Here is a 24481-nt window from a genome sequence, read left to right on the forward strand (position 1 = left end):
AGAAAACTGAATATATCTTCATTGAACATTCTAGGCCCTGGTGGTTGCATCAGTGAATTCTATCAAACATACAAAGAACTAATTCTAATATTACTAAATGCTTCCAGAGAACAGAAAAAGAAGGAACATATTCCAAACTTCTTTCATGAGCTAGAATAACTTTGATACCAAAATCTGAAAAGTTCAGTACATGAAAGGAAAATTATAAGCCAATACAATACTTGAATATAGATGCAAAAATTCTAAATAACCAAATCCAACAATATATAAAAAGGACCATTACCAAGTTGGGTTTATCAGGAATACAAAGTTGACTGAACATTAGAAAACCAATGTAATTCAACACACTAACAGATTAAAGAAAAAAGAAATCATTAACAGCTACAAAAGAAACAATCTTACAGCTAAATATCCACTCCTGACTTTTAAAACAAACAAACAAAACCAAAATAACAAAAGAAACCACTTAGCAAACAAGAAATAGAAAATGATTTCTTTAGCGTGATTAAGAATATCTACCCAAACCCTATGGAAAACCTTACTCTATAACCATGAAACAGTGAAAGCCTTCCTTCCGACCCTGAAAACAGACAGGAGCGCCTGGCTCTGCATTTCTTGTTAACACTGCACTGGAGGGCATGGCTGGTGCCCTTGTGCAAGAAAAAGGAGGAAAGGGAAACAGTTGAAAGGAGGAAGCAAAACCCTTGTTATGAACATGTACAAAGAAGACCCCAAATAATCTAAGGATACATGACCAAATATGACTTTAGCAAGCTTACTGAATACTAAATCAAATCACACAAATCAGCAGCATTTCTATATATCAGCAACAAACAGTGAAAGACAATGATATTTTTTTCAAAAACCGTCATTTGTAACTATACAGAAATACGTAAGTACCTAGGAATAAATCTAACAGAAGACCTTCCTGATGTCTACAGAGAAATGTACTAACTTTGTTGGGAACTATCACAGATGGCTTAAGTCAAAGGACAGATATACCATGTTCATGGACTGCGAGACTGGATACTGCAAAGAAGTCCAGTATGTCCAACTGGTTACGCATCCACCGCAATCCTAATCAAAATCTGAACAGAGGCTGATTTTTATTTTTGTTTTTGTTTTACATATTTTTGGCTTTGGTGAGCCTCTCCACATTATCTACTTTTAATTGAAAAGAATCATGTTATAAGAGTGTGTAAAACATAAGTGTACAGTTTATGTTAAAGGTATAAACTACAGTTTACAAAAGAAATGGTCTCTAAATATCATCAGTTTAAATTAGAATTGTTGCCACCCAGAAGTCCATGGACTAGTCACACCGTTCGGAGATTTTACATTGTTTGTTTTTGAAAATATCTTTATTGTTGTTTTGATTATAAAATATATTCAATGTTTATTGCAAAAATATTCAAATGCAGAAATGTATAAGACATCTAATTCCCCAGAAGTAAGCACTAGAAGCAGTCAGGTACACCTGCTTCCAGATTTTGTTCTCTGCATAGTCACACACACACGTTATGTTTTACCATCGTATGCTTCGTGTACCACTGAAAACTATCAAATGTCAACAGCACAACCACCTTCCACATGTATCAGACTCTCAGGAAGAATCAAGAAAAGAGTTAATGCTGGTATAATTTTCCCATAAGTTTCATCTGCACTAACTTACGAGCGTGTTCATCCGCCCACCGCTCACACGACAGAAACTCACCGTGTTGTAAAGGCCCTCAATCATCTCTGTTCCTTCCGTAGATTGAGCCACTACCTTCAGCTTCCCGGGTGACCCCTTCTCCAACTGCTGAACCTGGCGAGGAGGAACAGTGCGAGGATTATCTCTACAGGTGACAGAAAATAGGTGGCCCACAGGGTGTGTGTACGTTTAGGTGTTTGGACAGAGAAAAGAGGGCCGCCCCAAGGGACAATGTGGAGGGAGAGACAAGTTGCTGGGTGGGTTAGTTGGAGACAACAGAAGGGGAGCCACGGAGGGATGCTTTCCAGGCACTGACTGAACAGATGGCGTGTTCCAGGGGACCACTTCCCGAGCACTGAGACAGGCCGGAAACACAGCAGGGAGTACATTCGGTGGGGAAATCAAGAGCTTTATTTCGTCTTGTTAAATTTAAAATGCTTGAGAGGAATTCAAGTGGAGACGCCCAGCAGGCAGCTGCATAAATGGCTGTGGGGTTGGGCAGGATGCCTGAGCAGAGGCCTCAGCGCTGAGACAGGACGTGCGGCCGCGGGAGGGACAGCGAGGGGGAAGGGGAGGAGGGGGAGGGGCGGCCGGGTGCCGAGACCCAGGGCGGGAGCACCATCTTCAGGGTCCCTGGCGAGCAGAGTTAACGAGGGCAGCAGGGAAGCGCGGGAGCGGGGAGGGCGAGGCGACAGCCACGGCTGGCAGGTGCTGGGGACTCACCTCCACGGGCACGAACTTGCGCAGGAATCGGACGCCGAGCTGCTGCATGGAGGAGCCCACCTTCTCGGCCATCTCCTGGTCGAAGCCCCGCAGCAGCTGCGAGCGCACCATGACCGTGACCTCCAGGCCCAGGCCGGCCAGGACGCCTGCGCACTCCAGCGCCGCGGGGGATGCGCCCACCACCAGGGTCGCGCCCGGGCAGTAGGGCAGAGAGAAGAGGTCATCGCTGCAAAGAGAGAAGGGGTTTCCAGGCGGGATGGTGCCACGCGGGGCCGGAACGAACAGGCGCGGAGGGGACAGACGGCCTGTGCGGCGCGTGTCCACTGCGGAGGGAGATGTCCAGCCCAGCGTCTCGAAGTCACACTAGTGGGTCACAGGCCAAGATTTTGTAAATAATACAATGGAATGGAGGTTATTAGACCACATTCCATGTAATAAGAAGAAACACTGCTTTGCCTGGCGTGTGTGTTGTGTGTTCACCTGAACAACCACACAGTGAAAAATGTATTTCTTAAAGTGCGCCTGCTCAAAAAAGTGTGAAAGTCATCGTCCAGCTTTATATGTCAAGGTCGTATGTCCTGCTACAACCGTCCAATGAGAATTCCTATTACATCCCAGTATTAGGACAGCTGTGCTTCTCCTGGTCACCTGGTTCATTACCGTCATACAGACACGAAACCCTAAAGCAGTGAAGTAGTCACTGCTTCCCTGTGAGCTCTAGAAATTGTAGAGCCAAATCCCAGACCCGTTCCCAGAGCACCTACCAGGAGACCTGTAACACACCTGTGTGCATCTGTGACCTTATTATTTACCGAGCCTACGGTCTCTGTGCTCCATTATGTTAACTACTTAGCTTTGCATTGTATGTGCTTTTATTTGTCATTAGTTCAAATCTTTTGTGAAATAAGACAGGGAGTAAATAAACTGGAGACACAGAAACATACTATTTACAACTTACGGTTAGATGGCCTAGTTAATCTTACCTAGTAATACAGTATTCTTTATCTCCTTGGATTCCCAAATAGCGCGGCCTTTCCCCTGTTGCTATGACAAATTTTGCTGCAGTATAAAACGTTTCCTGTCCCTTTCCATTGGTTGCCTTGAAAAGAGCAAAGCAAACTTCACTTTTCATCAAACACCACAGAATATCAGACACCCGGGACGCAGTAGTTACTACGGAGCTTCCCGTCAGCGGGAACACATATGCAAAGATAGTAACGCACTGGGATAACCTCCTGCACAGAAAACAGGCGTGTTCACAGCCTGGGCACCACGGCTGCGGTGCGGGGCAGCGGGGAGCTGGAAGGCCAGTCAGGGCGGCCGCGCGGGTGACTGGAGAGAGGACAGAGCGCGGCCAAGTGCGCAGGCCGGAGAGCAGCTGGCATCTGGGGAGCAGTCAGTGCCGGGTAGGAACAAGGAAAGAGGGCGCCAACGCTGAAGACCCTTGTGCGCCATCCCGAAATCCAGGCTCTGCAGAATCCACAAAGCTGCTCATTGTTTGTTTATTTTCAATTACACAAGCGAATCATAAATCCATTGTCATTAGAAGATTAAAAAACAGTGGGACGGAGGGAGGGCAGCCTGGAGGAGGGTCCTGAACAGAACAGTCAGGCTGCGGCGGGGAGAAGGCAGGCAGGTGACGGGCTGAGAAACAAGCCCACCGACTGGAGCTCCCACCCCGGTCTCCTGTGGCCACGGGAGGTTCTCAGCTCTCAACACACCACCGACACCTTTCTAGAGACAGCAGGTGACCACAAAGGGACCTCAAGTCCTGTCCAGGCCATCGAGTACTGTGCCACCAAAGCAGAGGGCAGAGGTGGAGCATGTGCTGAGGACAGCAGCGGACCGTCTCCCATGCTCCAGTTCAATGTCTGTGATCATCACAACACTCTCATTCTCCTTAAGTACGGATCTTACAACACACAAATATTACAAATACAAATGTAGAAAATACACTAATTCTGATACTACTTTTACTAGTGCTTTTATGAATAATATGTACTGGAGTTGTAGTTAAGGTTTCATTTTAAAAAAGAATTGCACTCCTAAAATTTTGATCTTTTTAGAATTTTGAACTCTGAACTGTTTAAACATTTCCTCTTTTAAGATGGCAATGAAACCAAAAGGCAAATAAGTTAAAACTGAGAGTTCTTTAAAAGGCAATTTCTCCACTTTAGCTAGACGTGGAATCAACGAACACTGGGGAAAGCACACACGTGCATGGCTGTGCACACGCACACCGGCTGCAGCCCTCAACATGCAACACGGAGTCTGGGTTCACGGTAGGCATGGCAGAAGTAAGGAAAGCAACGAGCGGAACAAAACACCCCAACAGACCTTGATTTTATGGTGTTCAACAAATTCCCCGCAGGAGTTGACGTGGGCCACCGCCTTCTCCCTCAGAGCCCGCCGGTAGCCCCGGGTCATAGAGCCGATGTGGTTCTGAATGGCTTCGGTCATGGTCTCCCAGTTGTGCTTCACTGAGGAGAAATCACCAGGGGGTGTGAAGGGGCTGCACTATCACCGGTAAGTCACATGTAACACACGAGCCACCCTATCTATCGCTTCAAGAATCAAGAAGTGAACAGAAGATAATTAGCAACTGGAACCTTTTTTATGCCAGTCACGGCTTATACTTCTTCCTTTTTTATAATACGAAAGACGCGCAAAGCAGAGATGTGAAAACAAGGAAAGCCCACGGAGGAGGGCGGGGAGCAGCCCTCTCGCAGCCAGGCCCCAGGGTCTCGAAGTACCGGGAGCGCCCCCAGGACAGGTGCGGGACACCTCCCCGGCCACTCCCCCCGGGTCCCCAGCGGGGCTGTGACAGTGAACGCCCCACGTCTAGATGACCGAGTTCACCCACTTCCCATTGAAGCTGGGGTGGGGTTGACGGAATCAAGATTCCTCCTCACCCTGGACCTTCTAGGTGGGGTTTCTTTCCTGGATTCATCTCATCTGCCGATGCCGGTCCCCAAGGAGACACCAGCCCAGGGCTCCCGTCAAGCTGGGGGAGGTCCCCAAAGGCAAACCCATCCAATGGGGGTTCACCCTCTGGTCACATTTGGACCCGGACCCCTCCAGTGCTCTCAAGGGCCCCGCCCACTGGGACATGGGACAGGAGAGCACAGGGAAGGGGCAGAGGTCACAGTGCGCGGAGGCTCGGGCAGCGGCAGTGATTATGGCCCAGACGTCATGTCACCCTTCCTAGGACCTCAGTGGACAACAAGTCTCCTAAGATTTTGCAGTCCAGATGGCCATCCTGGTTACTACGTTCCCAGACCCCATGCCCATGATCCCCGGGGGTTTCGACCAGCAGTGATGACCATCTCTACACAGCCCACATGGTATGGGGCAAGCTGCTTCCCGTCCTGTGTCCTACCTCAAGGGCCACCTTTGCCACCTCCACTCCTCAAGGCTCCTAAGTGCCCCTCAGGTTGATGCTGGAAACCTCAGCACCAATTACGGGCACTAAGTCGCTCCCCTCCCCCCTCCCCCTCCCCCCCTCCTCTCCCTCCTCCAGCAGGCTGTGCTGCTCCAGGGCAGGGGTGATAGTTTCCTCATCTCTGCATCCTCAGAGCCTCACCAATAGGTGTTTCGCAGGTTGTTGTTTTTTTTTTTTGGCCACACCGCACGGCATGCAGGATCTTAGTTCCCCAATCAGGGATCAAACCCGCATCCCCTGCAGTGGAAGTGCAGAGTCCTAACCACTGGACCACCAGAGAAGTCCCACCAATAGGTTTTTATTGGTGAATTTGTTTTCCATTTTTCATTAACCAAAGACATACGTAAACACTGATAAAAAAGAAAGTGTCCTCACAGTAATGGATAAAATCCACACAATGACCCTTGCTATTCTGTTTTCTTTATACTTGAAAGAAATCTGAAAATAGTGATTATTCCCTCTCACACTCTGCTAAGGGTTTGGAATGGCCGAGGCTGCAACAACTCCCTCCCTAAGCACTAAGGCCCACGAAAGCAGGTTTCAACTGACCATCTCTGAGTTCTCCGGGCCTGGCTGGCACACGGTGGGCTCTTAAAAAGTGTTTATTAAACTAATTTAAAACTAAACCACAGGGACTTCCCTGGCGGTCCAGTGGTTAGGACTCCACGCTTTCACTGCCGAGGGCCCGGGTTCGATCCCTGGTCGGGGAACTAAGATCCCATAAGCTGCACAGCGCAGCCAGAAAAAAACCCCATAAAACTAAACTACAGAAATGTAAATAGCAAGGATTTCTAAGGAACTCATTCTTTCTCTTCTCCCAATCTATATTTTTACACGCTATCACCCACCTTGTTGACTGTACTCCCAGCCAAACTTCCTTGAGTCAGTTAGTGCCTGGCCCAAAAGGGCGGCTTGGTGCATCAACTTCTTAGGGATGCAGCCAACATTCACACAAGTGCCACCAAGACCTGAGAGAGAAGGTCATAGTTGTAACGTTGTGTGTATGTGTGTGTGTGTGGGGGGGGGGTTTGCGCACGTGCAGAGTGGGTGTTATTAAAACGTGGAAATGACAAACTCTACGGTCATGGGGGTCACCATCACGCCCCACAACAACACGAAATGATTCACCGAACTTGTTGGCCGAGGGTCCATGAAGAAGGCCCAGGGATGCGCAAAACATGGACGTGCATGTGAACGGTTTTCTGGGGACAGAGTCCAAAACTTCCACTTGAGTCTGACCCACAAAGTGGTCAGAACCGCGTCAGGTTAATTAGGCCCACGCTGCACTAAGGCCAAGACTGTGGCCTCCAGCCTTTGCTTCTGCAAACCTGAGTCCTCCCCTGAGCCAGCAAAGGTCCACTGCCAGCTGCCAGGTAACATCTACTCTGGATCCTTCAACAACACAGGGCTAGAAACAGAAGAGCCCTCTGAGAGGACATCTCTCCTGGTGTCCAGGTTAAGCGGGCTCTTTCTGGACAGGAGAGGGGAGGGGGGCAGAGGGAGGAAGAAGAAAGACAAGCGTTCTAACCATACGAGCAAAGCTGAGGTGGATTACCTTTAATATATGAAATTCTAGGCTAGATTTTTTTGAGTAAACTTGAACTTTAAAAACCAACTTTCCCGGGGCTTCTCTGGTGGCGCAGTGGTTAAGAACCCGCCTGCCAGTGCAGGGGACACGGGTTCGAGTCCTGGTCCGGGAAGATCCTACATGCCACGGAGCAACGCAGCCCACATGTCACAGCTACTGAGCCTGCACTCTAGAGCCCGCGAGCCACAACTACTGAGCCCACGTGCCACAACTACTGAAGGCCGCACACCTAGAGCCCGTGCTCCACAACAAGAGAAGCCCGCGCACCGCAACGAAGAGCAGCCCCCGCTCATCACAACTAGAGAAAGCCTGCGCGTGGCTACAAAGACCCAACACAGCCAAAAATAAAATAAATAAATTTATTAAACAAAAAACACAAACTTTCCCATTTTGTCAGGGTTCTGGCAGGAAACAGGTGACACTCCAGCTGGGGAACTGAGGAGAGGGTAGAAATCATTACAGGGTGTGGCAGGAAGAGCAGTGGGTGGAAGGGGGGCCACCACCAGCCCCGTGGAGGGGTAAGCGACGGGGCCAGTGCCACCACCCAAAGCTGGACCACGGGGGGAGAACCAGCCTGCAGTGCGCAGCGGGCCTGGAGACCCTGCCCTACGCTCCCTCCTCTGCTCTTCCCGTTACCCCAATGGCCACGCCCCAGCAGAAGCCAGAGGGCACGCGGCCAATTCCCCAGTTTGTGGAGAGAGCAGGGTACAGACAACGGGGATGGACCGAAGCATAAAGAGAAAACACCCAGCACAAAACCTATGCCTTCTATGCTACAGTGAAAAGAGCGTGCACAGGCGAGCACTCTTGTCTACAGCAAAGTCCCAGGCTGGGAGCTCGCTGTGCGTTGCATTAAACGGACCTGGGATGACCACACACACTAACTCAACTGACCATCCTGCAGCCACCGGGGTCCATGATAAAATCAATGCAGAAACACAGAAAAGCATCATGGCCACCTCAGGCGAGCACAACGGGGTGCACACACCACGGCGTGACCACAGCTGTGTGAAAACGTCCATGTGTGTGTACAAAAATTATTCTGGCAGAAGTTCTGGAATACTGGGGTCATGGAATTTTTCCCTTTCGCACAGTCTTCCTTAATTATTTTCCTATTATTCTTCCAGTGTCTCCCCTTGTTAACAATGTGATTGGAGATTTAGTTTCCTCACCCCTGAAACAGGTGGGTTAAACTTGAGATTGTTGTGAGGACTGAGGGAGACTGAGCCGACAGAGAACAACCGCCGCACGATGGTGGGAAGAGCAGCTCACCCCACGATGTGCGCTGGGGCGACGGGACCACAACGTCCAGCACCATGACTCTCCTCCCCAAAACGGCGGCTTCCTATGAAAAAAGCCACAGATAGAGATCCTGTCATTTTCCTGACACTCCCCCGATTTCTCTCTCCCCTAAACGATGACTGTGCTTGTGATGAAACCCAGTCTTTCCTCTTTATTAAACCAGCTATTACAACAACAGAGTAGACTGGAACATCATAAATGGCTTTTTTTTAAGTAGCAGAAGAAATGCTCATGGCAATCACCAGGAAAATTATCTTCGGGTGTCATTTTCTTCATACCTGAGCACACGAAAGGCCGCCAGAGCCACCACCAATGACAATGAGGTCGTAATCATATGCTGGATCTTCCTCAAGGAGCTTCTGTAATAAACCACTCTGATGTGCCTGAGGGTTAATCAAAGGAGAGAACACAGCATGACTTGTTTTCAAACTATTTCTTTGTACCCTATGCTTAATCAGCGTAAATTTCTTTTATAAAAATCTTGGAAACAGTTGACCTACAATTTATGTAAGTTGGAACTGTCAGTTTACCTGGATGGCATTCAGTTGGGTCCAACTACTTAGAACGGATGCCAAAGCACATATATTTTGTTGGTTATCACCCAATAGTGAGGCATGTGTCCAATGATGGGGAGGCCATGGCCTTATATCCATGTCAGACAAGGTCATTTTGTAAGCAGCTCTTCTGCCCTTTTCTGTTTGTTCATTTCTGCTTTCCTCAGACCTTAATTGCAAAACTGAGATCGTAGGTAACATTTAAACTAGCTCCTGATTTCTGCTCTACTGAATGCACGCAATACCTCGCCTGACCTGTTGACTCCTTTCCTGGATTAAAAGGAGTAAGAATGAAGGATTAAGTAGGTAAACAATGACTGACTCTCTATGCCCATCTTCCCCCTTAGCAAATCTGCAGGTGGACCACGTGGGCAAGATGGCATCCAAAGGAAGCTCAGGAGAAGTCAGCAGGTCTGCACACAATGGAGAAACGACGAAGAATCTGACCTCCTGTCTTAATGATTAACTGAGATTATTTCCCCTTTTTCCCTTTAAAAACGTTCATGGCCAAGCAGAATCTTCCAAGTTGGTTCTGGGACATGGGTCCGCCTTCTCCCCAGATGGCTGGCTTTTCTGATTAAAGCAACTTTCCTTTCTGCTAACACTTGCTTCTCGATATTGGCTTTTGACTGGCGAGCAGATAAACCTGAGTCACAGAATAACTTAGTGCAGTTAAATAGCCAAGCACCATTTTTCAAGATCCTCTATATTTTGTTCACCTGTGCTAGTCTTCACTTTGAAAACAATTCTCATGCATCATCAGCAGGACATGCACTTTGAAGCTTTTCCTGGTTTCTCGTAAATTGACCTAAATCTTGCAACTTCCTATACAACTCAAACAACCTGCTCTTTCCGTCGGGATGGTCAGGAGGCTGACGCTGCAGCACACACTCTCGTGTCCACTTGGCCCGCCTTGTGGTCAGAAGAAGCTTAGACGAGGTCAGAGACTCCATACGTGACTAAACAATAGTTCTGTCTGTGCGAAGTCTGCTGCTCAGTCCCATCACACTGGCTTTCGAACGGGCTCGTCCTGGGAGCGCCATGCAAGTGCCACGCGACCAAAGACCCAGCAGATGTCTCGTGCATGGTCCCAAAGCCGGGTGGCCTCCTGATTCCTAGGGGCCCGTAGGGAAATCTACCTCCTACACAGCTGCTGTCCAAGGGAGAGTCTTCCAGTCTCCAAGTAGAACTGACATCTCTACAGCCCCAGATCCATGCTCTGACAGCATTTTCCCAGCTAGGATTGGCAAGACCAGCACCTCCAAAGGTGTTTAGAGGCTATAAACTATGGTACTTACCACCATGTGAGTTGGGTTATAGCTTCTAGGACAGACAGAGCAGGCTGTTACTAGATAACAATGCCAATCCCAGATTAACATACAACGTAGACAATCTTTTCTCCCGACAAAAATATAATTCTTAATTGAAATCGAAATATAAGTATTTAATCAATCACTGATTATTACCATTTGCATACGTACATAAAGGATACAAGAGCAGAATTTTAATAAAAGCAAACAACTAGGTAAAATACAGACCTTATTTAATAAATAACAATTTTTATCTATCTCTACTTAACCGAACGATTCCTGTTCATTTCTGCATTCTAGGAATCAAATAAGCAAGGCTTTGCAAAGCTTGCAGGGTCAGCAGCCTTGGTAGGAGTTCTGTGCACCCTGGACCAGCATGTGAGTGTTGACCTCGTTTCACTAAACCTTGAGGAGGGAGGAGGCCTTGTCCCTGTCCCATCAGGAGGAAGAGAGCAGGGCCGCTCACCTGTCCGTCCTGCAACCTCACTCAAAGCCTCCTCCTTCTCAGCTTTGGAAGTTTGAATTCGTAGAAAAGCTGATTTCCATTAAAGTAATCAAGATGACCTGATAACCATCCTATAGGCTTTTGAGTTTACAAGCTCCGAAAGACACAAATGAATAGACTTCTAAAAACCATCTCCCCACCCTTTTAAATATTTTTTTAAAACAAAATTTGAACAAACAGCATTCCAGAACACACGATACTATCATTACCTGGAAAGTTCGGTCACATCCGCCCACGTGCACTTTATTCACAAAGATACTGGGCACAGTCCTCTGATTAGTGATCTCCGACAGCACCTCTTGAACACTGGCCCCATCATCTAAGGAATAAAACATTAAATATGTAAAACACTGCAAAGGTTCTAAGCCTTTGTGAGCTGAGCTGAAGTGTTACGACACTCAGACGCCCACGTTTGCACACCCACAAAGGTCAGCATATCATACAACTTTATAAATGATGACTCGAGAGGGGAAAACACTCAGGTGTTCAAAAGGAACCTTAAAGAATAAAGACCAGTCTACTGACTCCTTTTAAAATAAACACTTCTAAATTAGAATCTGATTTATAATCCAATGACTAGGCAGAGACAGATGAGAATCCTCTTTAAAGAGCAAACATAAAATAAGATCTGCTTTAACAGTGGTAACTCAGGAAATATTTCCTGTAATTACATTTGAAAAAGCTTCATGATCAGGGTCCCTAAAAATCGAACTGGGCCGTAAGTACTTCCGGCACCCTGCTTGGGATACTCTCTAGACAAGTTTCAAAGATTCGAGAACACGTCACTTATTAAAGTGACCTGCCTAAAAGGAGGGGTGAAGTCCACGAAGGCTCAGATCAGGTTTTTGTTCACCATGACGTCTCCCACTCCTGCAAAACACATGCACGCGTAAAGTGCACAGATGACAGGAATTCAAAAGTGTAAAGCTGGAAAACTAACGTGTTGCCCCTTGGGGTAATACACTCAGGAAATGGGCAGATGCACTTCATTTATCACAGCTTAATCTACTGTGCTAGAAAGTTGGCAGACACATCTGAAATGCCTGAAGGACTTCCAGGTTACTGGCTTATACATCTTCCTTCTACTCCCTCCCCTCAAACGCAAAAAACATAAACAAAAAAAAATCTACACAAATTATTTTCATATACAGGTTCATTCTCCGCGGGGTTGAATGTAGATGAAATTAGCTCATCTAACCGAAAGAGACAGGAGTAAATTGAATTGAATGAGGCAAACGGAAAGAAGTCAATCTTGTTGACATTTATTACAAACAACAATGTGTACTAATCATTCTACTTACCAACTTGATCAAGTTCCAAGATATTACAGTCAACTCCCAGAGAAGAAAAGAGTTCTTTAACCTGCAACAAAAATGCACCTAAGTTTTACTCTCACAAAGATTAGACAGAGCTATGAAATATGGGCATAGTAACAAGGGATGTTCAAAACAGATGTTCTTCAGGAACATGAGCTCTGGTCTATGTTCTCCCCCTTCCTCTATGCATCTTCCCAGAAAAGCTTCACCCCATCTCTCTCCTTCCTTTACATTCTTGATTTCCAAATCTGCATTCTCGATTTCCAAATCTGCATTCTCGATTTCCAAATCTGTAACTTTTGCCCAAATCCCCTTTCTGAACTCAGGACAAGCAATATTTCTCCACCTGGCTGACCACAGGTACCTCACATGCAGCATGCCCCAAATAAAATTCATCTGTTCCCACATCCCTTTTCCTCTTTGCATTTTCTGTCAACAGTCATTAAGCCATTCAACAAATACTCATCCATCACACACCTACTATAGAGGTCATCCATTGTTCTACATACTCAAGATACAACAATGAGAAAGACACAATCCCTGCCCTCCAGTAGGGGAAACAAACAAGGAAACGGACAATTCCACCCTGTCACCATTCGCCAGTTGCTTGAACACAAAACCCTAGGTCCTTGCTACTCAAATGGGGGGCCAGCAGCTTGGGCATCTCTAGGAGTCGTCAGACACGCGGACACAGGCCCTGGATGCTGACCTGCATTTTGAGCACTTTGCGGAGCACGGACTGAGTCACACCAGTGCTTCCCTCTCCTGCTGTGTCTTCCTCCCCTCACTAACTCCTCACCCACCCAGTTAATGACCAAGTCTCGACAGTCCTCTGCGTGGAGCTCGTTCATCTTTCCAGTTCCCCCAAGTCGCGGTCCTCAGCCAGTGACACCTACCACGGGAATTTCTCAGCTCCCTCCTAGGGGTTCTCTAAGCTGCAGCTGACGAGGTCAGCTTTCAGCAGGGCTCCAACCCTTCAACGCCCTCAGCCCTCAAGGTAAAGCCCAGGGGCTCCAATTCCAGGATGGAGGCGTGAGGAACTTGGCAGACCTGCTCCCTGGCAAACGTCCACAACTGGTGGAACTTGTTTAAAAAGAGCCATTTAAAGTCTCTCGAAATTGAGGGCACATAGCAAATAAGGAAACATTTATTGAAGAAAATCTACTAGATGTCAGTAAGAGCGGGAGAGTCTGAGGCACCTGAGCCATGACCTGCGCCTTCCCTCCTCTGCCCATCAGCGTGATGGAAGCTCCACTCCAGGTGGACGTGGCCAAGGGAATGAGGCTGCCTGTTACCTGAGATCCCAGCCACTAGAAGGGCCAGGCCACCACCATTTCCCAATCTCCCCACAGCTCTGAGTGGCAGAGGCTATATTCCCGGGGAGCGTGGCCAGCAACACGGGAAAAGCTCCCTTCCTTCAACCACCCCCACTCATAAATCCAAGTTTCTATCCCAGGCAAAAACGCCGGGACCCTGATCCCCCTGGCCCCAGCCCACTGGTGGGACAAGGTTCCAGGCTGGGAGAGGCCACCGCCTCACCAGAGCTGCTCATAAAGCAGGTTCTCCCTCCAAGACAAGGGGGTCGCTGTCCCCACCCCAGCTCTGGAGCAAGGTCTCAGAGTCTCTGCTCAGGGCAAGAGGTAAACCACAAGATCAGAGAGCTCCAAAACTCTACCCAAAGGAACGGACTTTATTTGAAACAGACTGTGGGGAAGTTCAAGTCTAAAGGTGCAACTGAAACAATGGAGATTTCAGTGGTGAGCAGTTAAGGGGAGGCTGGTAGCTCCATCCTCTGTAGCCAGCTGGTTTACCAGAGAGCCAGGGAAGGACCTATCGAACAACAACCCTTCTAGGGTCAGAACAAACTGCAAATTTGTCTCAAAAACTACAGCTGCAAAGGGGCCCAGATTTAATTAGATAAGCGAACAGAACAATTTACACCCCAGGGGATTGTCAAACACAGCAGAGCAACTAACCTGCAAATGGTGGAGCCTAACACCTGGCATGACACTGACAGGATCAGACAATGTAACACGGACGCCCAGCGAGAGCCCTGCTCAACCCTAACACCTGGCATGACACTGACAGGGTCAGACAACGTAACACGGACGCCCAGCGAGAGCCCTGCTCAACCCTAACACCTGGCATGACACTGACAGGGTCAGACAACGTAACACGGACGCCCAGCGAGAGCCCTGCTCAACCCTAACACCTGGCATGACACTGACAGGGTCAGACAACGTAACACGGACGCCCAGCGAGAGCCCTGCTAAACCCTAACACATGGCATGACACTGACAGGCTCAGACAGTGTAACACGGACGCCCAGCGAGAACCCTGCTCAACCCTAACACCTGGCATGACACTGACAGGGTCAGACAGTGTAACACGGACGCCCAGCGAGAGCCCTGCTCAACCCTAACACATGGCATGACACTGACAGGGTCAGACAACGTAACACGGATGCCCAGCGAGAGCCCTGCTCAACCCTAACACCTGGCATGACACTGACAGGGTCAGACAGTGTAACACGGACGCCCAGCGAGAGCCCTGCTCAACCCGTTATCCCAGGCGGCTGCGCAGGCCCAAGGCTGCACCTCTGAGGAGCATGCGAGGCTCCACCTCCAGGTGGAAACAAACTTCCCCCAAATAATCCAGCCAACGCCCTACAAAGAAATAAACAAGCCACAGAGAAGGAGGGGGTCCAGTATCCGGAGGTGATATCATACATTACCTAAAACGTCCTGGTTTCAACAAAAAAAATTACCAGACATACAAAGAAACAGGAAAGTGGATCCACACACAGGAAGAAAAGCAGGCAAGAGAACCTGCCTCTGAGAGGTCCCAGAGAGCATGAGGAACTGGCCAAGTAGCCACTGTAAATACGTTCAAGGAACTGGAGAAAAGTATGCTTCAGGAGATATGAAGGAAGGTATGATGCTAATGTCTCATCCAGTAGAAAATATCAGTAAAGAGACAGAAATTATATAAAGGAACCAACTGGAAATTATGGGAACGTACAATAACTAAAATCAAAATTCCACTATAGTATCTCAATACTAGACTTGAACTGGCAGAATTAGCAAAGCTGAGGACAGATCAGTGGAGCTTATGCAGCCTCAAGCCACAGAGAGAAAAGATAAAGAAAAAGGACAGAACCTTAGAGAAGTATGGGACTGCATTAAGCACAATGTATGCACAGTGTGAAAACCAGTAAGAGACAGAAAGAAAAGGGCAAAAGAAATATTTGAAGAGATACACAAAAATATCCCAAATTTGATGAAAAAGTGCAATCTAAATCCAAGAAGCTAAATGATGTCAAAGTAAGATAACTCAATAGAAGCTCTAGAAACTGGTAAGAGATCTACAGCAACCAAGTGAATGCTCAGTGAAGAAAGAGCCACATTTAAATGGTAGAGAATTCTGTGGCGCTTTCCATCTCCCCAGTGCTGCACGGCACAGGAAGAGGGGAGCAGCAGCCTGGGCCTCCGGTCTCTTTCACAACATGGAGAGAGCAGAGAGGCCCTCGCCCCCATGTGAGGGCTGCCTGAAGGACTGGTCTCGGTGAAGCCTAACCGAGACTGAGTGAAAAGCACACATACGGGCCCAGGGAAGATGTCCAGAAAAGGCCTCAGAAGAGCTTAGGCCTCCATCCTGCACTGGTTAGGGCAAGTCTTCCCTAACTTGGAGCCAGTCTGTGAAGACTGGGAGAGGTGGCCGTAGTTATAATGCCAAATTTTCAAGAAAAGATCACATGCATACAAAGAAATGGAAAAAATGGCCCAAAGGAAAAAATGAATCTCCAAAAATGTCCCTGAACACATATAGACTTCATTCTTACTAGACAAAGACTTGAAAACAACTGTCTTAAATATGCTCAAAAAGGAAAACACAAAGAACTAAAGGAAATCAGGAAAATGATATATGAATAAAATGAAAATATCAGCAAAGAGATAAAAATAACCAAACAGAAACTCTGAAGGTGAAAAAGACAATCAATGAATTATAAAATTCACTAGATGAATTCAAGAGCAGGCTCAACCAGAGAGAAGAAAGAATCACCAAACTTGAAGACAGGCCATTTGAAATTATTAGGTCTGAGGAGGAAAAGGAAAGAAGAAAAATGAACATGGAGTAAGTGACTTGAGGGAGACCATTAAACAATATACACATTATGGAAGCCGCAGAAGAAGAAATGGGGCAGAGAGCTTATTTGAAGAAATAATGCCCCCAAACTCTCCAAATTTGAGGAAGGACATGAACATACACATACAAGAAGCTCAAAAACCCCCAAGAAGGGGACTTCCCTTGTGGCACCATGGCTAACAATCTGCCTGCCAATGCAAGGGACACGGGTTCGATCCCTGGTCCAGGAAGATCCCACATGCCATGGAGCAACTAAGCCCGTGTGCCACAACTACTGAGCCTGCGCTCCAGAGCCTGTAAACCACAACTACTGAGCCCACGTGCCACAATTACTGAAGCCCGAGGGCCTAGAGCCCGTGCTCCACAACAAGAGAAGCCACCACAATGAGAAGCCTGTGCACCGCAACGAAGAGTAGCCCCCACTCGCTGCAACTAGAGAAAGCCCACACACAGCAATGAAGACCCAACACAGCCAAAAATAAATAAATAAATAAAATAAATTTTAAAAAGCCCCAAGAAGGATAAACACAAAAAGACTCACACCAAGACACATTATAATCAAAACGTCAAAAACCAAAGACAAAGAGAGAATCTTGAAAGTAGCAAGAGAACAGCAGCTCGTCACCTACACGTGATCCTCATTAAGGTTATAAGTGGATTTCTCAGTAGAAACCTCGTAGGCCAGAGAGAGCTGGATATTATATTTAAAGTTCTGAAAGAAAAACAAAAAAAACAACTATCAACCAAAAATTCTATATCTGGCCAAAAAAAAAAAAAAAAGAAGTCCTTCAAAAATGAGGGAGAGGGGCTTCCCTGGTGGCGCAGTGGTTGAGAATCTGCCTGCCAATGCAGGGGACACGGGTTCGAGCCCTGGTCTGGGAGGATCCCACATGCCGCGGAGCAACTGGGCCCGTGAGCCACAGCTACTGAGCCTGCGCGTCTGGAGCCTGTGCTCCGCAACAAGAGAGGCCGCGATAGTGAGAGGCCCGCGCGCCGCGATGAAGAGTGGCCCCCACTTGCCCCAACTAGAGAAAGTCCTCGCACATAAACGAAGACCCAACACAGCCATAAATAAATAAATAAATAAATTAAAAAAAAAAAAATGAGGGAGAGGGCTTCCCTGGTGGCGCAGTGGTTGAGAATCTGCCTGCCAGTGCAGGGGACACGGGTTCGAGCCCTGGTCTGGGAAGATCCCACGTGCCGTGGAGCAACTGGGCCCGTGAGCCACAATTACTGAGCCTGCGTGTCTGGGCCTGTGCTCCGCAACAAGAGAGGCCGCGATAGTGAGAGGCGTGGCGTGTACACCGCGATGAAGAGTGGCCCCCGCTTGCCACAACTAGAGAAAGCCCTCGCACAGAAACGAAGACCCAACACAGCCATAAATAAATAAATAAATAAATAAATAAATAAATTTTAAAAAAATGAGGGAGAAGCTAAGACTTTCTCAGATAAACAAAAGTTGAGGGAGTACATTAATACTAGACCTGTCTTGCAAGAAATACTATAGGGAGCCCTTCAAGTTGAAATGAAAGCATGCCAGATAGGAATGCAAAGCCATATGAAAATACAAAGCTCTCACATAAAGGTAAACATATACAAACATACAGACCAGTATTACTGTAATTTTAGCTTATAATTACATTTTTTACTCTTCTATTGGATTTAAAAAACAAGTCAGAAAACAACTATAAGTCTATGGATACACAATATATAAAGATGTAATTTGTGACATAACATGAAGGGATGAAGGGGGAGGGGTCAGAACTGTAAAGAAGTAGAGTTTTTGTATGTGATGGAAGTTAAACTGCTATCAGTTTAAAATAGATTACATCTTTAGGATAGTATATGTAATTCCAATGGTAACCACAAAAATATCTACAAAATATACACAAGGGAAACAAGAAGGGAGTCAAAAAGTATCCTTACAAAAAATCAACTGAACATAAAGGAAGACAGTAAGAGAGGAAATGAGGGACAAAAACTATAAGCTATGCAGAAAACAAATACCAAAATGGCAAAAGCAAGTCCTTCCCTAACAATAATTACTTTAAATGTAAATGGACTAAACTCCCCAAACAAGAGACGCAGACTGATAGAATGGATAAAAAGACAGGATCCAACATTATGCTGTCTAGAAGACTCACTTTAGAGCTAAGGACACACATAGGCTGAAACTGAAAGGATGGAAAAGACATGCCAAGCAGATAGTAACCAAAAGAGAGCTGGAATGTTTATACTAATATAAAACAAAATAGACTTTATGCCAAAACTGGTATAAGAGACTAAAAAGGACATTATATAGTTTATTATTACTATTATTATTTTTATTTTTATTTTGTTGACTGTGTTGGGTCTTTGTTGCTGTGCACGCGCTTTCTCTAGTTGCGGCGAGCAGGGGCTACTCTGCGTTGTGGTGCGTGGGCTTCTCATTGTGGTGTCTTCTTTTGTTGCGGAGCATGGGCTCTAGGCACGTGAACCTCAGTAGTTGCAGCACACAGGCTCAGTAGTTGTAGCACATGGGCCCTAGAGCATGATGGCTCAGTAGTTGAGGCACACGGACTCTAGCGTGCACAGGCTTCAGTAGTTGTGGTGCATGGGCTCAGCAGTTGTGGCTCGTGGGCTCTAGAGCACAGGCTTGGGAGTTGTGGCACAGGGGCTTAGTTGCTCCACAGCATGTGGGATCTTCCCAGCCTAGGGATCAAACCCGTGTCCCCTGCATTGGCAGGCAGATTCTTAACCACTGCACCACTAGGGAAGTCCAAAAAGCACATTATATGTTAAAAGGACATTGTGTGTCAATTTACCAAGAAGACATAACAGTCATAAAAATGTATCCACCAAACCTCAGAGCTTCTAAATATATGAAGCAAACACTAACCAAGTTGAAGAAAGAAACTGATAGAACTAAATTATAGTAGAAGACTTTAATATTCCACTTTCAAAAATGGATAGAACAACCAGACAGAAGACCAATGAGGAAATAGAGGACTGGAAGAACACAATAGACCAATTGGACCTAACAGACACATTACATAACACTCCACCCAACAAACGTAGAATACACATTCTTCTCAAGTACACATGGAACATTCTCCAGGATACATCATAGCCTAGGTCACAAAAGAAGTCTTAATAAAAAGATTAAAATATATAAAGTATCTTTTCTTATCACAGTAGACTGAAACTAGAAATCAGAGCAGAAGGAAAACTAGAAAATTCACAAATATGTGGAAATTAAACATCACACTCTTAAACAATAAGTCAAAGAAGAAGTCACAAGGGAAATCATACAATATCTTGACAAGTGAAAATGAGAACACAACATACCAAACCTTATGGGATGCAGTGAAAGTAGTGATAAGAGAAAAATTTACAGCTATAGATGTTTACATTAAAAAAGAAGACCTTAAATCAACAACCTAACTTTATACCTTAACTAGAAAAAGAACAAACTAAACTCAAAGCTAGCAAAAGAGAGGAAATAAGTGCAGAGATAAACAAAATAGAGAACATAAAAACAATATAGAAAATTAACAAAACCAAGAGTTGGTTCTTTGAAAAGATCTACAAAATTGACATACCTTTAGCTAGACTGACTAAGAAAAAAATAGAGAAGACTCAAATAACTAAGATCAGAAATGAAAGAGGCAACATTACTACTGTTTTTACAGAAATATTACAAGACAGTACTCTGAACACTCTAACAAATCGGATAACCTAGATAAAACTGATAAATTCCTAGAAACATGGAAGCTACTAAGACTGAATCATGAATAAGTAGAAAAGGTGAATACACCTGTAACTAGTAAGGAGACTGAATCAGTAATCAAAAGCCTCCCAATGAAGAAAAGCCCAGGACCAGATAGCTTCACTGGTGAATTCTACTGAACATATAAAGAAAAGTGAACACCAATCCTCCTCAAACTCTCCCAAAAATTTGAAGAGGGAACACTTCCGAATTCCTTCTATGAGACTACCATTGCCCTGATACCAAAGCCAAAGACACCACAAGAAAACTATGGACCAATATCCCTTATAAATATTGACTGAAAAATCCTCAACAAAATAAATACTAGAAATAGGAATTCAACAGAATATTAAAACTATTATACACTATGATCAAGTGGGATTTATTCCTAGAATGCAAGGATGGTTCAACATACAAACATAGATTAATGTAGTACACACCACGTTAACAGAATGAAGAGAAAAAAAACCACATGATCATTTCAATGGATGCAGAAAAAGCATTTAAGAAAATTCAACACCCTTTCATGATAAAAACACTCAACAGACTAAGAATAGAAAGAAATTACCTTAGCATAATAAAGGCCATATAAAAAAGCCCACAGCTAACATCAGACTTGATGGTAAAAGACTGAAAGCATTTCCACTAAGATCAGAAACAAGACAAGGATGCCCACTTCCACCATTTCTACTCAATATAGTACTGGAAGTCCTAGCTAGAGAAATAAGGCAAAAAAAAAAAAAAAGTAATAAAGGGCAACCAAACAGGAAAAAAAAAGTAAAATTATCTCTGTTCACTGACAAAATGATCTTATATGTATAAATTCCTAAAGATTGTACAAAATACTGTTATAACTAATAAAAAATTTAGGAAAGTTTAGGATTCAAACTCAACACACAAAAATCAGTTGTTTTTCTATATACTAATAATGAATAATCCAAAAAAAGAAATTTAAAAAAGAATTCCACTTAGAATATCATGAAGAAGAACATTTAGGAATAAACTTAACCAAGGAGGCAAAGACTTGTGCACTAAAAACTACAACACATTGCTGAAACAATTAAAGAAGATACCAATAACTGGAAAGAAATCCTATGTTCACAGATTAGAAGACTTAATATTTTTAAGACTTCAATACTACCCACTCAAAGTGATCTAATCTCTATCAAAATCCCAACCATGATTTTTGCAGAAATAGAAAAATCCATCCTAAAATTTATGTAGAATCTCAAAAGAGCCCTGAATAGCTGAAAAATTCTTGATAAAGAAGAACAAAGTTGGAGGTCTCACACTTCCTGATTTCAAAAATTGCTACAAAGCTACCATAAGCAAAACAGTGTGGTCCTGGCATAAAGACAGACATGAAGAGCAGCAGAAGAAAACAGAGAGCCAAGAAATAAAGCCTCACATATAAGGTCAAATAACTTTTGACAGTGGTGTCAAGACCATTCAATGGGGAAATGACAGTCTTTTCAATAAATGGAGCTGAAAAAACTGGATATCCATATGCAAAAGAATGAAGTTGGACCCTTACCTAACACCATATACAAAAATCAACTCAAAATGGATTAAAGACTTAAATGTAAGAGCTAAAACTATAAAACTCCTAGAAGAAAACATAGGACAAAAGCTCTATGGCATTGGATTTGGTGGTATTTTGCATATGACACCAAAGGAATAGGCAGCAAAAGAAAACAGAGAAATTGGACCTCGTGCAAGTTAAAAATTTTGTGCATTAAAGGACACTATCAACTGAGTAAAGAGGCAACTCCAGAATTGGAGACATATTTCAAATCAAATATCTCATAAGGGATTAACATATAGAATATATAGAGAACTAAAACTAAACAAACAAGAAAAACCCCAATTTAAAAATTGACAAAGTAGTTGAACAGACTTCTCCAAAAGAGATACTGTCCATTAATAAATGGTCAATAATCATGTGAAAAGATATTCAACATCATTAATCATTAGAGAAACGCAAATCAAACCACAATGAGATACCGCTTCACAACCATTAGGATAACTGCTATCAAAACAAAAACAGTATAAAAAACAGAAAATAACAAGTGTTGGCAAGGATGTGGAGAAACTGGAACCTTTGTGCACTGCTGGTGGGAATTTAAAATACTATGGCCCCTATGGAAAACAGTATGGTGGTTCCTCAAAAAATTAAAAATACATAGAAATACCATATGAGCCAGCAATTCCCCCTCTGGGCTTAAGCCCAAAAGAATTGAAAAGAGACTCAAACAGATATTTGTACACCCATATTCACAGCAGCAATATTCACAGTAGCCAAAATGTGGAAGTGACCCAATTGTTCATTGACGGATGAATGGATAAAGGGAATATGGTCTATACAGACAGTGGAATAGTATTCAGCCTTAAAAAGGAAGGGAACTGTGACCCATGCTACAACACAGATGAACTTTGAGGACATTAGACTGAAATCAGCCAGTCAGAAAACGACAAATACTGTACGATTCCGTTTATATGAGGTCCCTAGAGGAGCCAGATTCCTAAGACAGGAAGCAGATGGTGGGGCCAGGGGCTGGGGAGGGATGGGGAGTCACTGTTTAATGGGGACAGAGTGTCAGCTGGGGAAGATGAGAAAAGTTCCGTGGTTGGCTGGTGGTGATGGCTGCACAGCAATGTGAATGTGCTTGATGCCACTGAACTTAAAATGGTTAAAACGGTAAACCTTATGTTACGTGTATTTTACTACAGAACAAAAAAGCTAACCAATGGAAGTATACATTTTTAATCCACAGACGTATGAATTAAGGGTTGGGGAAAACATGGCTTACAATTAATGTGGCGAAGGGGCTAAAAAATGAGGGCGTGTTTTTCACTATTTCCTTTGGGCCATGGTCTTGCACGTGGCTCACAGGAACTTCCCGCCTGGTCAGGTGCCTGCACGTTCAGCCCACTCATCACACTGTTGCCAGATTCCAGGTCACAGGTCAGACCCTTTCACTCCTCACAAGTCTGACGTCATGAAGTCCACACTTAACAGCACGCATTTTTAGATCTCAATACCGCTGAGAAACCGAAGCTCGGCCATTTGCCACTTTACTCTCCTGATTCCCTTTCATACACCCTGTGTTCAGCCCCACTATTTTCATGGCATCATCTCCTACCTTTGCTTATAGGAACTCCTCAGCTAGATGCTATTCCTTGCCTACATCCACCTGATCCCTCAAAGACCAGCTTAAACATCACGTCCTTAATTTTTCTGATCCCCACAGAAGCAGCTGTTTTTGTCTCTCATTCCCACAGCACCTGTCTCGCACACGCGTTTCTTTGGGTACCTGAGAACTGGCTGATTACAGCTCCATTAGACCATGAGTTCTCGGGAGGCAAGGCCACAGTTTATTCATTTCTGCGGCCCAAAACACTAAGCACCCAGCAACACTTGCTGAATGACATTAGCGTCCCAATAAAGGAACAACCGTCTCTACCTGACTCTGCACAGGTAGGGATGTGGAATACGGTGTCCAGTCTGGGTGACACATTTAAGCGGTTCATGGTCAAACTACTGCACAATCCATTTAGTGAAGGGTCACATGTAAAGACAAATGACATAAACACGTGAAAAGCTGGGCCAGGAAAGAAAAACACTCAGGGAAAATACTGAAATATCTACCATCCAAGTAGAAGCCAGATTCTCAATTCCGTGCACTGGAGCAACAATCACCTCCAAAAGTGAGTAAATGTTTCAGGGAGACAGATTTGGGCTCAATTTTTTAAAAATTCCAATAAACAGAGCTGTCCAATTATGTAACAGGACTCAAAGTAGTGGCCACGTTGTTGGAAGGGGTGATGCACACAGAACAGAAAATCATCGGTCCTAAGATTTTCAGTGTCAGCAAAGGTTTGACCAGAACAACCTAAGGCTGTTTATTCACTCAATTCACTTACCTGCCTCATACTATTCTAGGCCCCAGCGACACAGCAGTGGCCAGGCACAGTTCTGACTGCTTGGTCCTTTTATAAGCTCCAAAGGACTACTTAAATACGTAGAGAAAGAAGACAGAGGCTAGAAAGAGACCAACACATATGTGAGAACCTGATAGGTGATAAGTGAGCATTCAAACCACCGTGGAAAGAATGGACTCTGCAAAAAATGAAGCAGGGACAACTGACAAGTT

The 24481-nt window shown here is 45.0% G+C and overlaps 1 protein-coding gene across 2 annotated transcripts in view; it reads right to left on the reverse strand.

The window, feature by feature from the left end:
* The window catches only part of TXNRD3 (thioredoxin reductase 3), a 40174-nt gene extending 15899 nt beyond the window's left edge, over positions 1–24275 (reverse strand). Inside the window, exons 1-10 of one of the 2 annotated variants that reach the window (XM_057554959.1) lie at positions 24252–24275; positions 12419–12479; positions 11327–11436; positions 9027–9131; positions 8719–8791; positions 6707–6826; positions 4754–4896; positions 3400–3515; positions 2417–2642; positions 1715–1807 (exon numbers count right to left, since the gene is read on the reverse strand). In XM_057554959.1, coding sequence (XP_057410942.1) covers positions 1715–1807; positions 2417–2642; positions 3400–3515; positions 4754–4896; positions 6707–6826; positions 8719–8791; positions 9027–9131; positions 11327–11436; positions 12419–12479; positions 24252–24260 — 1056 coding nt within the window. In that variant the 5' untranslated portion in view covers positions 24261–24275. The remainder of the gene's footprint in view (positions 1–1714; positions 1808–2416; positions 2643–3399; positions 3516–4753; positions 4897–6706; positions 6827–8718; positions 8792–9026; positions 9132–11326; positions 11437–12418; positions 12480–24251) is intronic. The other variant, XM_057554960.1, reaches the window with a different exon arrangement.
* Positions 24276–24481: the final 206 nt, after the last annotated feature.

The sequence above is a fragment of the Balaenoptera acutorostrata genome, chromosome 10 (assembly GCF_949987535.1).
Source record: "Balaenoptera acutorostrata chromosome 10, mBalAcu1.1, whole genome shotgun sequence".
NCBI lineage: Eukaryota > Metazoa > Chordata > Mammalia > Artiodactyla > Balaenopteridae > Balaenoptera > Balaenoptera acutorostrata.